The sequence below is a fragment of the Rhamphochromis sp. 'chilingali' genome (genome assembly GCF_963969265.1).
Source record: "Rhamphochromis sp. 'chilingali' genome assembly, chromosome: 8".
NCBI lineage: Eukaryota > Metazoa > Chordata > Actinopteri > Cichliformes > Cichlidae > Rhamphochromis > Rhamphochromis sp. 'chilingali'.
The window spans coordinates 21,225,722-21,245,000 of NC_137935.1; the positions used below are offsets into that span (position 1 = coordinate 21,225,722).

The following is a 19,279-nucleotide window of genomic DNA, read 5'->3' on the forward strand; positions in this document are numbered from 1 at the left end:
TAGTAATTTATGAATTATTATTACATATCTTTTAGTAAAAACTAATAATAGATGTTTTTGTCATTGCCGATAAGCCTTGCGATCTTTGCAAATGATTTCAAAATCTACAAATCCTGCTAAATCACATGGTGCACAAAATCCTGCCACGATGGACACCTATTTATGTGACGGAGATATGTTGAAATTGTGCATATTCTAAATTATTTTTGTCTGATTAATCTCTGTGTAGGTACGTATAAATCTGTACAACTGCACAAAAAGCAGTCATCAAAAACACCTAATCCTTGAAGATTTATCATGGATGCCTGCCAGTTTTCTTTCATGCATTGTCAGGTTGTGATAATACCTGATAAATGCACTTGGAACATGCTTTTGGCTTTAAAATTGGAGTTTCTTAAATCATTTAACCACACAGCTGATGCAAGCTTCTTCTTCTTTTTTTTCGCTTATCCAAAAAGCACAGGTTCAAAACCTATGATAAATTTAAGAGGCACATTTGAACTCTAGTCATGAGTGGGAACCGCAGGTAGGAAACCTTGGAGTGAAATGTATTCACAAATCATTTACAGCGAGTCTGCCTGAAACAGGTAGAGGTTGGTGCCCACGGGTGGAATTACCCCCAACAGTTTTCAACAACTGCTACCAATTGATCATAAATAGCAGAAGTCACATTTGTCAGTGTGTGCTGTAACTAATCTATTTTTATGTTAATCTAAGTTGTAACCTCCCTGTTTAAAGAGCCAGTGTAATACTACTTCAACAGTAGGCCAAGGCCCACAGTGGTCGCCCTGCTTCCCTCCTGTAGGGTGGCAGAATGTGCATACTATAGTCACACTGTTACGAATTTCATGCACTGTCACGGTTATGCCAAACACTGAAAAAACATGCGTACTCTCCAGACAGTGAATCAGAGAAAGGCTAGTCTTTGATAACATGTTGTTCACCTAGATGGAAAAAAGAAAAACATCCAACGCATCATCACCCGCAAATCCTTTGGTAGTTTTTCACAGGCTGTATTTCTCAAACACAAGTTTTGGGAGGGGTTTTTCCCCCCCTTTTTGTTCTAACTTTCAAAGTCAGTCAGAAGCTGATGATGTTTCCTGTGCTGCTGCTGACAAAGAATAAAGACATTATCTAAATAATTAGTTTAGTTTCTGAGGCAAGATTTGCAAATGAATGTTGGACCTGAGCCATCCATAAGCTCCTGGGGTCATATTTGCTAGGGCTTACATAACCAGAATACTTTGTGTAACCTGATTTCTTAATGAGAGAAACCAAGTTGAATAAGTGTGATTAAATGAGTTCCCTGGATTCTTGCTTTCTGCTTTTTTCTTCTTCTTTTTTTTTTTTTACCAACATGGTTTACAGCAAAACACGCACATACTTTTACATCTCTAATTCCCTGACCTACAGTTCTATGTTTGAAAACACAAAAGACCCAGAACTTTAATCTATATGAATATAAATAGATTTATTTGTGAGAGTCTATATACAAAAGAAACAAGGGTGCCTTAAATGAAGATGCTACCAAGATAGATTTCTCAGGGTTTGAATCTCAGATTACCAAAGAACAAAATGTAATCATTATTTTCTGAGGTAGCTGAAGTTACGTTTCTTTGCTTTCTGTGACAGTCACTGTTGGCTTACACCATTTGGACCCAGCTCACTGTGGGATGAAGATGAGAACTATAAAAAGGACTTGTCCACAGGATGCGGCAGGTCTGCTGGCCTCAATCTGTAGCAGTCTTTCAGAGAGCCTGACAGTCTTGCCAAAGTGGATCAAGCAGATTCAAGACAGCCACAGCTATGTGATGTTGGCTTGTCAGACAAACAGAGATTTTGCAGTAAGCGGCTGATGTTGGTCCCTGTTCCTTTGATGTTGATTTAGTCTCTGAATTGTTACTTTCTTTGGCTACGCTTGTTTTCAGAATTTGTGCTGTGGCTGTTTGACTTTCATCTATTATCAGAAAGTGATGAAACTCCCACACACTGAGTCCAATTTAACTCAATTTTACCAAGAGTAACTTTATCTAGTTAAACTTGGTAAGAACAAAACTTGGAGAACACTTATGCAAAGTACAAACTTAATTTCATTTCTGTAAAATTTTTAGACTAAATTTAACTCTAAAGCTTTTAAAAAGAAGGGAATGGAATGGTGGTCGTTAGCACCATCACCTCACAAGAAAATCTTGGGTTTGAATCAACTGGCAAATCTTTCTGTGTGGTGTTTGCATGTTCTGCCTGTCCCTCTCCAGGTACTCCGGGTTCCTCCCACAGTCACGGGAGATGTGTTATGTTAATTGGTGATTTTACATTTTTGTGTGGTTGTCTGTGTGTCTGTGTTGGCCCTTTGATTGGATGGTGACCTGTCTGGAGTATACCACACCTCTTCCCCCCTGTGCCAGTTAGGATAAGTGCCAACCGGCTCACTCATCACACTGAATTGGATAAATGGAAGAAAATCACTGAATGGACGGGTTCTGGTGTATCAGACAAGAAGCAGTCAAACATATTTAATCAGCATAATTTCTAACACAAAAAAGCAGACAGATACAGATTATAGATACAGATACTGATTACATTATGAAAATGATTTTCATGTAACTCCTAAGGATCACAGTAATGTAATAATTAAGCCTTTGTTTGTGGTGATATAATCAACCACAGGTAAATAAGTAATTTTGACAAATAGTGAATCATATTAAGAGTTACATTTCAGGATTTTTCAGGGTTACAGATCTTTCATTAACCACTTTACATTTTCTGATATCTGTGTTTCTATTTCAGCTATGGAATATTAGGGCAGGCACATGAGGAGACTGTGTTTATAATCAACTCTGCATTTATTTATTAGTAATTAGTTATTATTTTCTGGCTCTCTTCCACAGCATGTCTTTTGTCCTGTCTTCCCCCCCTCATCCCCAACCTCTCACGGCAGAAAGCTCAACCTTCCTATGTGTGGTTCAGACAGATTTCTTCCTGTTAAAAGGGAGTTTTCCCTTCCCAGTGTCACCAAAGTTTTGCTCATAGGCAGTATTTTGATTGTTGGGATTTCTCTGTTTTTCCTTGTATTATTGTAGGGTCTGTACCTTAAAATAAAAAGCGCCTTGAAGCAACTGCTGTTTTGATTTGGCACTATATAAATAACAAATAACTGAATTGACTTGAATAGAGATAGATTTGTTCTTAAATTCCAAGTGGAATACAAAGTAAGATAGCTTCTCAAGGACTGACTCCACAACTGAAGTTTTGTAGATTTGCTAATATGTTTTGGATGACTGTCTTTATTGAAGCTCAGTGATTATACAAGTTACCCACTGACAGCATCATATTCCTCTTCAAAATAGACTGTTTTTCTCTGTCTGTTTTAACAAATATTAATCGCAAAGAGAAGAAATATATTTAGTTACAACAGCTGGATGTTGTCTGATTGTTGGGGTTTTCTCTGTATTATTCTAGGGTCTCTACTTTACATTATAAAGCACCTTGAGATGTCTGCTGTTGTGATTTGATGCTTCATAAAACTGAATTGGACTGAATTTAAATTTCATGAACTGTTCATTATTGTTAAACAGTGATGGAAAACAAATTTCTGGGTGAGAAATCTTTGCATATCTTTACAGTTTAGATATCAATGGATGAACTGCGACACTCCCAAAGGTCAGCACAACATGCTAGTAGGCATATTCACTAGAGATGGACCGATCCGATATTACGTATCGGTATCGGTCCGATACTGACCTAAATTACTGGATCGGATATCGGAGAAAAATAAAAAATGTAATCCGATCCATTAAATATCACGAAAGCACCTCACAAAACTTGCAACACGCCGTAACTCACCTCAGAACGTTAGCACGTCGGAGCAGTATGCATCACCTGATAGAGCGGCTGTGGCATGCGGGACCTGTCGGTGGTCTGGATAGCATTTGGAGCTTCGCTAGCAACCCGGCATTTCATCTCCAACAAAGTTATCCCCGAGAGAAGTAAAGCAAGTGTGTAAGTCCATCTCTGAATGTTTGTAAAGCATTCCTGCGTTAAGCTTAACAAGCGATATATGGAGCGACTGCCTCTTCTTGCTGCTACTTCAATCATGAAACTGCTTAACGATCAGCTGATCGGCTTTTCTGTCGCGAGTCCATCTCTCTGGTTTGTTTTTGGCCCACTTTGCACCAGAAAGAGGAAACCAGCGGCTAAACAACAGCAGCACGTTTAAGCTTGATCAGCTGTTGTTAGAATGTATTTAATATTACTTTCTACTCGAGGATCTTTTTCTACGTAGCTGACGCTGGTAACTGTGCAGGGGCGGATCTAGCAAAGTTTAGCCAGGGGGGCCGATAGGGCATTAACAGGGAAAAGGGGGCACAAAGACATACTTTTCTTTCTTATTCTTATTTAAAATGTCTAGCTTTTAATAAATAATTATCCGAATCTTACACCGAAAGTTTTAATTTGATGTAAAATGAATAGAAGTCAATTACTGTATATAGTGACTATTAAGTCTAATATATATACCCTAGTAAGCTATAGTACTTTTTCCTTTGGGAAGGTACCATCTGTGCAGTCTGCAATTTTGTTGAAGAAAGATGTTGAATCTATTTAATATTTCTTGAAAAATAATTGATTTCTGTGCATTTTTTTTTCACACTGCATCAAATTAAGGTTGATTACGTTGATTAAGCATCATGAGGTGGAGCGTGAGGGGTGGTTCCCTATTTTTTATTTATTTATTTTTGTTGTTGCTGGGAGTTGGAACCCTATTAGTTAGGTTGCTTAATATTTACGCTAAGTACTCTTTAAAATACCAGAATAGGGAGGATGGTGTAGGTTTAAGTTTATTAGATTGATCAGTATTGCTGAACTATAAATATTTTTTTTTTGCATATAGGTATAACAGAATAGCTTTAGTGTAGTTGTTGTTTTAAACTTGAGTATGAACTTATACAAAATGCAGCAAGATATTTTTAAAAAAACAGTTTTATTGATTAAAACACACTATATCGGATTCATATCGGTATCGGCAGATATCCAAATTTATGATATCGGTATCGGTATCGGACATAAAAAAGTGGTATCGTGCCATCTCTAATATTCACTACTGCATGGCAATTATGCATGAGGGGCTGTTAAAGTGACAAGAACTATAGTAATGCAAACATGTATGCTTCTGGCAGCATTATTAACTATAGGCCAAACGGTCGCATTAACATGTGGAGGCAGAAGATTACATAAGAGCACCAATGGAGATATGACTAATACAGTGATATGACAAAAGAGATATGACTAATCTACTTCCCAACAGGCAACGAGCCACTGGCTGGGATATACACCCTATGGACTTGTGCCTACCAATCATCTTTATTTATTTTTTAACAAGAACTTCCCCTAGAGCTGCTTTGTGAGGCCAATATAGTCTCTATCCATTACTACAAAGTTTTTAGCTTTCAGCAGCATCTGCTTGAAGTGCTAAAACACATGCAGACATCTCTGGGCTGTCAACAACTCATCCTTCACACTGTAATCGAAAGCGAATGACAGTGATAACAAGACGTCCTCAGAGGAAAGCATTCTTTCATAAACCTGTAGCAGATCTTTCACCAGAGCGCCCAGATATTTGGATATTATGAGTAATATACAACAGCCTTAACTTTGTACTGTTACCACTGCTATTTCTGCTATATCTACTGCTACTGCTAAAATAATAGTCACATTCATGTCATCACATTCAAAATGAACACATTTTCTTTTGTTTTGTTTTTTTCTTGAAAATCACTCTTTGTATCAAGTTTTATCAAATGTAGCATTTGGAGGATTTTGCACGTCATTAAAATGATCACAAACTTTTTTGGAAACTAGTTTATATGATTTGGGTCAATGTGGAGACCATTGCTGTAGAAGTAGAAGAAGAAGAAGAAGAGAAGAAGAAGAAGAAGAAGAAGAAGAAGAAGAAGAGGTTCAACTTGAAATGAATGAAATGAAACAAGAAATAAATATCACACTCAAATAGTTCTTCGTTTCTTATCCTGGCCGTTCATGTCCCGCTCATGCTGGCACACCAAAACTCTGCAAAAATCACAAAGGATTCGTGGTTTCAAAATGCAACAACAGGCTTTTGTTTAAATTTACAATAATGTGCTTAAAAATAGAAGAGTCCGAGCATTTTAATACTCACTCGAGGGTTACCAGACAAGCAACAGATAACAATATCAGTCACTGTGTGTCATGTTTGCACATGGTAACTCTATTGTTTACTGAATTTACTATTTATTGTTGTTTTATATCATTTTGGTTTGTTCCATCTTGTGAGGTCAATATGCGGGTTTACAGTCACTAAATGTTCCAATACTGCTCATCTGAAATAGACACTGTAGGTCTTTTGAAGCAGGACATGCTGCTGCTGGTAATGGATAAAAATGAAAAAAGAAAGAGGTCAACTACACAGACAAGGTGTAATTAGAGTGCTTAACAATTTGTGGACCACCACCCGATGTAAGGTTTATGACATGGTTCCCCCAAATTAACAGTACTAGCAATTACCAAAATATTTTTTTCTGTAATGGTTAATTCACCAGTACGTGCAACCTCTTTAATCAAAATTATATTTTTACTGCTAAAATATATTTATTGATGTAATCCATGAATTTTCATATTTAAATTTGGCCAAAAGAAGCACAAAAAAGCCCATTACTTTTTAAACTGTAATTTTGTCGAAAATTAGAGTTTTTTTATTTGCATTCTTGAACAGAAAAATAATTAAAACAACAAACAGTGGATTCGGTTTGACATTTGCTCAATAACATATTTATTTTTGTTTTAAATAAGCAGTAAGTTTTTGATAGATTTCTAAAATATTTGTGTTGTCTTGTTTTTATTGACAGGTGGTCTAATAAATTTCTTAACACCGCACCGTTATTTTAACAAGTCTTATCTTTACTAAAAAAAAAAAAAAAAGAAAGCTTCTCTCTGATATTTGCAATTACACATATTAACTAGCATCCCCAGGCTTCTACCTTTCTACCTATAAAACCCGAGAGCAGTCAAATGGTGGAAGTGGAAGCTAAATTGGCTAGTCATTCATATGTATATTAGGTCGTTACCTAGGAATTCTGGAGGGAGGGGAGTGGGGGTGAGTGATTGAGGGGGTGGGGGAGCTGCTAAAAGCTGTGAACTTCCTTTTGTGTTTCATCTTGATGCATTCTCAATCATCCAGGGAAATAAATCTCCAAAAGTCACCAACTTGGAGTGTTTCAGTTTGCCATCTTAGGGAGAAATCAACACACATGGGTGTATGTCCTTTGTTGCTGAGATTTATTGATAAAAACAGTACAAAAAACCAACCATTTGTACACATATTTACAAATGGCCTGCTGAGTGGTGCATGGAGCATGTTCATTGGTTCATGGACCTCCCTGAACTAATGGCATTTATTGCAATTGTCATCTTGCGGGGGGTTACCAGGGTTCCATCTCTAAATGACTGCTGGTCAGCAAACCTGGGAAACCCACAGATAATTGGAATTATGGCACGAAACCGCTTCCAAAACATCATGCAACACCTACGCTTTGATGACAAGTCCACCCGCTGTGATCGAGCAAAGACTGACAAGTTTGCTGCAATTTCCAGTGTGTGGGGATCATTTCTCAGGGAGGGGAGTGGGGGTGAGTGATTGAGGGGGTGGGGGAGTGGAGTGTTTCAGTTTGCCATCTTAGGGAGAAATCAACACATGTCCTTTGTATGTCCTTTGTTGCTGACATTTATTGATGAAAACAGTACAAAAAACCAACCATTTGTACACATATTTACAAATAATGATAAAAAGTGAGTGAGTACATTTCAACATTTTCAGCAATCACTCACAATCCTGGCACTGCCACGGTATCTGTCGTCTGCATTTACCACATGTGTACCTGTAGCAGTGAACACATCGCACAGTGGCCTGATTTTTTTTGCATCTGTGTTTGACCTGACACGTGGCCCTTTTTCCAGGGCTCGGTGTGGAGGGTTCTGCCCGAAGCAACTGATCTTTTCTTGCCTTCTTCGCAGCTACATGAGAGTGAGCCAACTCTGTTGCAAGCGCCACCAGGAAGTCCACCCGTCTTTCCTTCGTCCCGGTGCATGCTTGATACAGCACATGTGCATTCAGTGCTGCCATGTCAATCATGTTATAAAACACGGCGACTGGCCAGCGCCGTGTTCCTTTGCGGACAGTGTACTCCCGAACCATCTGGTCCATCACATCCACAGTTCCAATTATCTGTGGGTTTCCCAGGTTTGCTGACCAGCAGTCATTTACAGATGGAAGCCTGCAAACCCCCCGCAAGATCACAATTGCAATAAATGCCATTAGTTCAGGGAGGTCCATGAACCAATGAACATGCTCCGTTTGCTGTGCATGTTGAATAGTCCATTCTTGAATGCTACGAAGCATGTCAAGAGTGACGAAACACAGGAAGCTCTGAAGGCGACTCGAGATACTTCTCCTGGCCTTAGCCGTTGGCTCTCCATCTGCAGCGTACGCTTCTATTGGGGTGAAAGGGAGACAGGTCCCCACATGTTCTTCACGCCACACTGTGCCATCTTTCGCTGTCTCAGTCCCCAAACAAGGTCTCTTTTTCGGTGGAGAAGCAGTCTCCTCATCTGCAGTGTGAACAAATTCAAATTGTGAGCAAAATGGGAAGGTCAAACAAAATCACAAATGCATGCATAGATACTAATTATAATTCCAGTATCTCCTCCTCTGTATCAGAATAATGTCTGAAATATCTTACTTACTAACTACATCCACTTACTTGTTTGAAATGAAAAAGGAAATAACATGAAATGAAACTAACCGGAAGACTGATCAGACAGCTCTGAGTCCGAATCCGGCTGAACTGCTAGGTCTTCTCCATCCGAGTCACAAGGGTCGACTTCTGTCAGGATCATTTCCAAGGCCTGCTGAGTGGTGAGTCTTCTCTGCATTTTCTTTCCTTGGAGAGGAGGTCCGTACACCAGAGGATTCTTCAGGGCGATGAATTTTCTTTCCTTGGAGAGGATTCTTCAATGAAGATTCTTCAATGAAGGAGTAGGCTAAGTGCAGTGTATATATACCCTTCGGACACAACCCTCCACACCTAGCCGGTCACACCCCAGGTCAAACACAGATGCAAAAAAAATCAGGCCACTGTGCAATGTGTTCACTGCTACAGGTACACATGTGGTAAATGCAGACGACAGATACCGTGGCAGTGCCAGGATTGTGAGTGATTGCTGAAAATGTTGAAATGTACTCACTCACTTTTTATCATTATTTGTAAATATGTGTACAAATGGTTGGTTTTTTGTACTGTTTTCATCAATAAATGTCAGCAACAAAGGACATACAAAGGACATGTGTTGATTTCTCCCTAAGATGGCAAACTGAAACACTCCACTCCCAAACCCCCTCAATCACTCACCCCCACTCCCCTCCCTCCAGAATTCCTAGGTAACGACCTAATATACATATGAATGACTCCAGCATTTGACTGACTGCTCTCCGGCTTTTAAAGGTAGAAACGCAAAATGATGACTCCGCGGGGGTCTAAGGTAGAAAACCAAAATGACTGCTCTCCGGGGGTCTAAGTAAGGTAGAAACGCAAAATGATGACTCCGCGGGGGTCTAAGGTAGAAAACCAAAATGACTGCTCTCCGGGGGTCTAAGTGTTAAATCCAAGTATTACAAAAAATCATTGTTAAAATTATGTTAGATTGTCCTTTTACTTTTAAGCCTCTGAAAGGCTGCATAAAATGGTTCTAAATCTTGAATAGTAATAAACATCGATTAAACATCTAGAATCAAAGCTGAAAGTCTATACTTCAATCAAATCTTGATTACTTGATTTAAAATCCTCTGTGGTGTGGAGAGGCGACACTACAAAAACAAATGTGTCATAGTCCAAATACTTATGGACCTAACTGTAAGCCTATCATCCTTGGGCCAGGAGTGTGTTACACTCAAAGAAGACCAATTCATCATATTTACTGTGATGTGTGGCTGAGCACTCTGTGCAGCTATGAGTGAAAGTCAATAAGTGCGAGCACGCTAGCAACAGTAACAACATAAACATAACGTTTTTGTTTGTATGGCTAAATGGGTTTTGACTTAGTTTCTACAGTTAGAGAGGTGCACTTGTTTCAAGTCATGTTAATTGCCTTGGGACAGGATACAGCACAGCCACAAATTTACACAACGACACAGAAAGAGTGCAGATGGGAATGTAATATTACCACCCTCTGCATTTTGTCAAGTCCTCGTGTAAGTGAACAAGCCTTTATTTTGTTAGATTGTCCCGGGTTCGATATTTTTTCTGAATTAGCAAGTCAGCGGGGTCTCTGTGGAGCTTCATTGCCACCATGCTGTGACATGTTCGGCGGCGCTGTTTTGTTTGTTATTTTTGCCAGAGGACTTAGAATGTGTTGAATAGGTCAAACAGTCACTCAGCGAGGCTGCGTTGCTTCTCCTTCCATGTGTGTATATGTCATTGTGCTCGGTCGGTGTACCAGAACAGACTCACCACATTGTTCATTAGACTGATGATCCATTATTCAGTTCAGCGTTTTATACAAAGCAATTTTGTCATCTGTATATATTTTGATAAGTGAGTCTCAAAGGTTCAAAACACATTTTTGTCCGACTGTTTTGGCACACGCGGAGAAAAATCATCCTAAAACGCATTTCAGCTGGGGACAGTTTGTCACTGACATTGCATAATATAAAGTATGAAAGGATGTCTCTTATAATTGCCGTGGCATTTAGGCGAGAAACCTTATTATCTAACCAATCATGTTCAGTAAAGTTCAAGCTATTCTTTCAGCAAGCTGAGCTCGTGGTTTTTATCTTCTAGCATGCATACAGTAACATTGTGAGATAAAGTTGGATTATTGGAGTCAGATTTAAGAGAGTCAGTGACCACGTGAGGTATATGAGGTGAACCTTGACTTCTCTGCTTTATTCTTAAAACGTCATTATAGTTCTTTTATTCGTAGCCAGCATTTGTCTGGAATTTCACCTGCCTGATCATCTAACTTTCAAAGCATTTTGCATCTGTCATTGTTTAGTCATTACTCTTTTAGCTCATGCATCTGTCTTCTTTCTGCTCTGTCTGTCTTTCTATCTGACTGTCCAGTTTTGCGTTTAATTTTCTCCCTGCCTGTCTGAAAGTTCCCATCTCGATGAATAAATTATCGGATGTCAGGCATGACAGGTTAGAGGTCTCAGGGTTAAGCTCGCTGTAACGGCGGATATGTAAAGCTAGCGCATATTCACGTAATATAACATTTGTGCTTTTATTCTGGTAACTTCCTGTGTGACCGGAAGTGAATGATGTAACGGTAAAAATTGGATGTACAAAAAAGACGGAAGAAAACGGAAAACTAATACTAACGGAGAAAAGGGAGAGAAGATTATGGTTAAATTGTACGAAGACAAATGGTTCTAGCTACAGTCGACAGGGGAACAAGGTTTGTAATGTATAAGATTTAATTTGAGCAAGTTGAAATGCATAATATGTATTATATAGTTTAATAGATAACGGTTAGACCAGCGTAATGAGCGGTTAAGATGCTGTACATGAATAATATGGTAATTGTTTCATTTGTTTGTCTAGCTCTTACGTTGGTTCGTTGTCTGATACACGGCAAGGAATAATAAAGGTCATTCAACAACCATCAGTTCTGGCCTTCTCAGTTCGACTGGATGCTACAGTAAGAGCTTGACCGCCGCCATTTTGCTACACCAGAGGGCTCAAGGTTTAACGGCAATTCCCACAACGTCCAGCAGATGGCAGAAGCAGGTCAGAGAACAAAACGGCGAAAGGCATAAGGAAAATAAAGTTAAAATGGAGGATTCAGAAGAAGACATTAATGAACAGTTTGCAAACAAAGAACAAATATTAAATGAGCCACAAGATAAAGCTCAAAGTAACTCTGCGATTCCAAGGCGTTCAGAAAGAGCCAAGGTGCCAACCGAAAAAATGCTAACTTATCAGAAAGAAGAGATAAGTAAAAAAGAAAAAAGACTATTAACTCTTTATGAACAATGGAAAATACGAGTGCGAGAAACAAGAGAAAGATTAAAGTTGGACATTTCAGAGAAAGAAATGGCAGATCTTGCAGATGATGTAGAGCAAAGAAAAGATGAACTGCTAAAGTTGTACACTGAAATGAGAAGTCACATTGCACCTTCATCAGACATACGAAGAAAAACCGATGCATGTGAAGCAGTTACTCATGACATCGTGAAAGTCATCCTGGAAAGAATAAGCGGTGTAGATGGAGATTTTGATGGAGAATATGAAAGAAAACGTCTACGCAGACTATTAGAACATGATTATGCCCAATCCATCTATGGTTCAACTGCAGCATCGAAACGTAGCCAACTGTCTTCAGCCTCACATCTTGCTTCAAAACGAGCAGAGGCAGCAGCAGAACTAGCAGCAAAGGAGGCAGAGTACAAGATTGTACAAGAGGAACAAAGACAGAAGGAAAAGATAAAGGCTCTAGAAGAGGAGCATAAGAAACAAATGGCAGTTCAAACATCAGAGTTGGAACGCCTGAAAGCCGAAAGGGAGGTGGAAGCCGCTCGCGCCAGGTTGGACGCCTACAACAGAGAGTTGTCGCAACTTGATGATGCATATTCAGTTAAGATGGAAAAGGTGAACCCAGAGCACACACCCAAACACACTGTACCATCATACTCCATACCGGCGCCAACAACCCCTCCTAGTGTCAGCCAGCTTGCACAGGCGGTACAAGACAGCATAAGAATAAATAGACTCCCCACGCCAGAACCAACGATGTTTAGTGGTGAGCCAATAAAATTTATTGAATGGAAATCCACTTTCATGTCACTTATTGAACAAACTGGCATGTCAGCAGCAGATAAACTGTACTATCTGAAAAGGTATGTAACTGGCTCAGCTCGCAAGTGCCTTGAAGGGACTTTCTTCAGAAATGATGAAGAAGCGTATAACGATGCTTGGGCAAAGTTAAACCAAAGGTATGGCCAGCCTTTCGTGCTACAAAGGGCATTTAGAGAGAAGTTATCTAGTTGGCCTAAAATACAGTCGAGAGATGCTGATGGGCTAAGGAACTTTGCTGATTTTGTGAATGCATGCACACTTGCTATGCCTCACGTGAAAGGACTGCAAATACTCAATGACTGTGAAGAAAATCAGAAACTGTTGCATAAATTGCCAGACTGGATAAACACAAGATGGAACAGGCATGTAACAAAGATACTCATGGGCGGTGGTGAATTCCCCAGCTTTAGTGAATTTGCCTCCTTTCTCTCGCTTGAAGCAGAAGTAGCATGTAACCCAGTCACTTCCATACATGCACTTCGCTCCCCGGAAACAAATGATGACAAAAGAAACACAAAAGAAGTCAAAAGAAACAAGGCAAGTGTATTTAACATTAACACAACTGAAAGAGATGCAAAGACTAAAATATACAACAGTTCTTCATGCACACTGTGCCAAGAGTTGCATCCACTTATAAAGTGCCCAAACTTTCTGCAAATGACCCTGGAAATGAAAAAGAAACATGTAAAGGATAATAAACATTGTTGTGGTTGTTTAAAGCAAGGTCATAGTGCCAAGGACTGCAAACGGCGTCTCACTTGTGAAACCTGCTCTAAGAGACACCCGACCTGTCTTCACGATGAGAACTACAGCATCAGTCTGCAAAGAGAAAAGCAAGCTCAAGTGAGTATAGACATCGCAACACAAGGGAACTCACCTGAAAGTGCAACAGCCATGGCGTTAAATGTCGCTAGAGCAGAACACACAGTCAGCACCTCCATGATAGTCCCAGTATGGGTCTCAACGGCTGCTAATCCACAAAGGGAAAAACTAGTCTATGCGCTACTAGACACGCAGAGTGACACTGTTTTTATAGATCAGGATGTAACACAGAAACTGCAAGCAAATGTGTGCCCTGTAAAACTCAGACTTACCACAATGATGGGTAAAAATGCAGTAGTAAGCAGCGGAAAGGTGTGTGATCTTCTAGTGAGAGGTTACAATTCAGCAACTGTGCTAAGGCTCCCAACTGCTTACACAAAGGACTACATACCTGCAAATAGAGAACACATACCAACATGTGACACGGCAAAACTGTGGAGTCATTTGTCGTCCATTGCAGATGAGATCCCACCGCTCCTCAGTTGTGAGGTGAGTCTCCTGATAGGTTATACTTGTCCCCAAGCTCTGGCGCCTAGACAAGTACTCTTAGGTAAAGACAATGAGCCATATGCCATCCAAACTGATTTAGGATGGAGCATAGTTGGCAACTCAGTGCCATGCAGTGCATCAGAGACAACAAGGAGTCTCTGTCACAGAATAACTGTTAAAGAAATGCCTCCATGTACTCCCGCAGATGCAATACGTGCACTAGAAAGGGACTTTAAAGAAAACGAAATAAACGAAAAGACGGTGTCTCAAGACGACCTTAGGTTTCTTGAGAAACTTGAACAAGGCATAACACAAGCAGAAAAGGGACATTATGAAATGCCATTGCCATTTAAAGAAAGGCTACAAATGCCAGATAACAGACAACTCGCCGAGAGCAGACTCAATCAGCTCAAATGTAAACCAATGCGTGATGAAAAATACAAAAGAGACTATGTCACATACATGAATGACATTATACAAAGGGGTGATGCCAAAGAGATTGATGATAATGGACCTGAAGGTGAGACACAAAACAATACTACACCACAGCAATGGTTCTATGTACCGACGAGTGAAAACCCCGCTGACATAACATCAAGGAGCACATCAGTAGCGGAACTGCTATCATCAAACTGGCTCACAGGCCCTCAGTTCTTATGGGAAAAGAAGTTAAACCTTCCAACTAAAGAGTCTATTGAACTTTTGGTGGGAGATCCAGAGGTGAGAAACGTGCAAACACTCAACAGCCAAACTACAGAACACAGAAGTCTCTGTGACCGTCTCACAAGGTTCTCATCCTGGTCACATGCTGTCAGTGCCATAGCACGTCTCAAGCGGTTCCTACTCAGAGACAAATCAAAGTCACTCAGCACTGTAACTGAAAGACAAAACGCTGAAATGGTGATTATCAAAAACCTACAAGGACTAACATTTTCAGATGAGATAAAGACATTAAGCAAAGGAAAGGCACTACATGAGAGCAACAAAATTTACAAGTTGGATCCTTTCTTGGACGAAGACAATGTGCTCAAGGTGGGAGGAAGGCTACAACACTCATCGCTTCCTAACACATTCAAACATCCAACTGTCATTCCAAGAGACCATCATACTACAAAACTCATAATCGCTCACTGTCACGAAAGAATAAATCATCAAGGAAAGAGCTTCACAATGAACGAAATACGGTCCAGCGGTTATTGGATTCCCAAGCTAAGTCAAACAGTATCAGACTACATCCGTCAGTGTGTGACATGTCGGAGACTAAGGAGAGCTGTGGAAGGACAAAAAATGAAAGATCTCCCCACAGAAAGAGTCGAACACTCTCCGCCTTTCACATATTGTGGTATGGATGTTTTCGGCCCGTTCCTAACCAAGCAAGCAAGAAAAGAAAACAAAAGGTACGCTCTCCTTTTCATTTGTTTCTATTTACGAGCAGTACACGTAGAAATGTTAGAAGACCTGACTACGGACGCTTTCATTAATGGACTAAGGTGCTTTATAGCTCTGAGAGGCTCTGTCAGACAAATAAAATGTGATCGAGGTACTAACTTTGTAGGTGCCAAAAATGAACTGTGTGCAGCACTGAATGAAATAGACACTGAAAAACTGACAACCTTTCTATCTGAAAAACAATGTGATTTTGTGTTTAACACACCCCATGCTAGCCACGCAGGTGGAGTATGGGAATGACAAATTCGGACTGTGAGAAACGTCCTCAACGCCACACTTGCTCTCGCAAAGAGACGACTCACCGATTCATCACTCAGAACCTTTCTCTATGAAGCAGCTGCAATAGTAAACAGCCGCCCGTTGACGACAGACAATCTCAATGATCCAAACTGTTTGAAACCAATAACTCCAAATCATCTCCTAACTATGAAAACCACAACAGCTTTGCCTCCTCCAGGACAGTTTGTTAAAGAGGATCTGTATGCTCGGAAGCAATGGCGTCAGGTACAATACCTAACGGAGCAATTTTGGAGCAGATGGAAGAGAGAGTATCTTCACAACATCAGGGTTCGGCAGAGATGGCATGCTGCTAAAAGGAATATGCAAGTAGGTGACATAGTGATGGACAAGAAAGAAATACTGCCACGATCCCAATGGAGACTTGGTAGGGTTGTGGACACCATAACAGACGAAGATGGACTTGTGAGAAAGGTCAAAGTAACCTTTGCAGACAGAAACCTTAGTAAAAAGGGTGAACGTTTGCAAAGGATGTCTACAGTGGAACGCCCAGTTCATAAGTTGATTCTACTGTTAGAAAGTTGTGAAAAGTAAGATGCATTAAGCAGTTAAAATGCAATGAAAATTTGTTGTTGCATATACAAAGGTATTATCATTGTTAAGTTACCTGTTTAGAAATTATTTGTGTTTTATTTTGTTTGTAACAGCAAATAATTTGGTGGGAGTGTAACGGCGGATATGTAAAGCTAGCGCATATTCACGTAATATAACATTTGTGCTTTTATTCTGGTAACTTCCTGTGTGACCGGAAGTGAATGATGTAATGGTAAAAATTGGATGTACAAAAAAGACGGAAGAAAACGGAAAACTAATACTAACGGAGAAAAGGGAGAGAAGATTATGGTTAAATTGTACGAAGACAAATGGTTCTAGCTACAGTCGACAGGGGAACAAGGTTTGTAATGTATAAGATTTAATTTGAGCAAGTTGAAATGCATAATATGTATTATATAGTTTAATAGATAACGGTTAGACCAGCGTAATGAGCGGTTAAGATGCTGTACATGAATAATATGGTAATTGTTTCATTTGTTTGTCTAGCTCTTACGTTGGTTCGTTGTCTGATACACGGCAAGGAATAATAAAGGTCATTCAACAACCATCAGTTCTGGCCTTCTCAGTTCGACTGGATGCTACACTCGCTAATAATATTCCCTCACGGAAGATTCACTTTACTTCAAGGAGTCTGAATCAATCAATATTCAAGATAGATGATGTACTCTGCTCTATGTGCCACCACTTCCTTGAAGACGTCCATACTATTTTGTTTCCACATTTACCAAGGTGTATTGTGCCAGATTATTTGGTACAACTCCAAACTTAAAGCAGATGTCTAAAATAACCGAGCTGAAATAAACATATTTATTGAATTTTGGTCTCACTGGGTTTTCCTCAAACTTGAAAACTAATTACTTTGCCACTTTTCAGTGTTTTCAAATTACATTAGCACTCTTGTGAATATCAGGAGGTCCTGTGTGAACAGCAAAGTAAACATAAACCTTTAAGTCATAATAATAATACAGTACATTTGCTTGCCTTTATGTCACGTTGACATGCACATAAATTAGAGAAGTAACCAAAAAAGTGTGTCCCAGTGTGTGTCCTAAACTCTAGCAAGTCACTGCCTAAGAAGGAAAAACTGATGAGAAAATACCAGCTTTGCCAATGAGGTTCTACTGCCTCTACTTCATGGACAGTCGGCCCCACCTATGTGAATGCATCCAGACTTTTCTGACACTGAGTTTGTTTCATTATCAAACATCCACATGTTTATAGTTAATTTATGGTTAAGTTAGGTTTGATATTACAGTAAAACTACAGTTCAAGGACTGAGGGAAAGAGAGAGAGTTGGTGGTGAGAAGGTCCTTTTTGGTCTTTGATCTTTTACTTTTCACTATGAGCACATTGAGCCATGTACAGTATATATTGGCAATAAACACTACAATAGTATAAGCATGATATGCTGCAGAACAATCCATAATAAGGGTAACTTCTGAGACCTGTACCACAAAGAAAGTTCCATATACCAGGTTTTTTCTCCATTCATCTGCATTCCTTTATCCTAACATTGTCAATCAGGATAAACGGTCAAATGAAGCTGGTCATCAACTTACTAAGTGATGTATAACAAAAAAGCCAATAAAAACCTTAAAAGGTCACATAAAAGAGGTGGTACTGACATGATCTAACCTATCAGAAGTGCTAGTAAGCGTATTGCCAACAGAGCAGCTGACATTTCAAAAAAGATAAAACTATACTATGGAAAAAAATAGAGGTTAAAAAAACATAATACAGACTAAAATCCACACAGCAATGTGTGTGAGAGGAAAAGCCCTGTTTTAACATATTTGAAGCTTAGGAAAAAATCTAACAAAAATACAGACTGTGTGAGTTAACAGACTTATCAATATCACAACCTTACCATAAAGACACGGGAAACACTTATCTTATGTTAATCTGAACATTTAAGTGTGACAAATATATAAAAAAGTAAGAAATCCAGAAGTAAACAAATACTCTTTTACAGCACTGTGGGTTTGCAGAATAAGTTACCTGTCTACTGGTAAGAAGTAAGAAGTGATCAGCAGTAAGAGTTCATCTACTTTCATAGTACTGAAAACCCAAGGTTGTCATGAAGTTACCTGGATAATCCTGGTCATACTGTACTTTGTTGCGGAGCACTTTCAAACTCTGAGTGAAAGCAGTGGCTCGCTATTTTCACTGTTCAAAACACCGGGGAACTAGTGAAGCCTGCACAGAAACTTTAAACATGCTTCTTTAACCATGTAAACCAACTGACAGAGCATACATATTATTGTTTTTGTTATCCCAAGTGTCTTAACAGGAATCAGAATCACAATACTTTAATAATCCCTGAGGAAATTATGTGGCCACAGTTGCTTCAAGACAATGAGAACGATAACCGACGAGTTAAAGTACCAAAATTAGACAATATATTACGAAATATTACAAAAATATTGGAAAAATATAAACAAATAGCTCTAATATATTAATATCCCAATATACTACTCAAAACAGAATGGCTCTTGTGTTTTGTTCAAGCTGTACCGTGCCAATAAACTTGACCCAGAGCGTATATTTACACTTCATATCTATTACCCTGCATCTTATGTGCATAATTATAGTGAGTGTAATGTAATGTCTCTGAGTGCTTCCAAAGCACAGGTGACCCCCCAGCTCAGCTCACACACGACCAGAGTACTAGAACTGTTGCCCTCTGACATGCAGCTCATTCTGTGCTTTCTACAGACAAAGTGTGTAACTACAGCTCTGAGTAGCAAATGAATCAAATATTCAGCTTTAAAAGAACAAAATGTAGA

The 19,279-nt window shown here is 39.4% G+C and overlaps 2 protein-coding genes across 2 annotated transcripts; one reads left to right on the plus strand and one right to left on the minus strand.

The window, feature by feature from the left end:
- Nucleotides 1-7,753: 7,753 nt before the first annotated feature.
- Nucleotides 7,754-8,961, minus strand: LOC308401574 (uncharacterized protein; the record flags this gene model as incomplete). The annotated part of the gene is made up of 2 exons (XM_080889848.1): nt 7,754-8,637; nt 8,832-8,961. 2 exons carry the CDS (start codon nt 8,959-8,961, stop codon nt 7,850-7,852), a joined length of 918 nt encoding a protein of 305 aa, XP_080745974.1. The 3' UTR covers nt 7,754-7,849.
- Nucleotides 8,962-11,360: 2,399 nt separating this feature from the next.
- Nucleotides 11,361-15,973, plus strand: LOC308401575 (uncharacterized protein; the record flags this gene model as incomplete). The annotated part of the gene is made up of 3 exons (XM_080889849.1): nt 11,361-11,481; nt 11,628-14,912; nt 15,857-15,973. The coding sequence occupies exons 2-3, from the start codon at nt 11,859-11,861 to the stop codon at nt 15,971-15,973; spliced, it is 3,171 nt and encodes a 1,056-aa protein (XP_080745975.1). The 5' UTR covers nt 11,361-11,481; nt 11,628-11,858.
- Nucleotides 15,974-19,279: the final 3,306 nt, after the last annotated feature.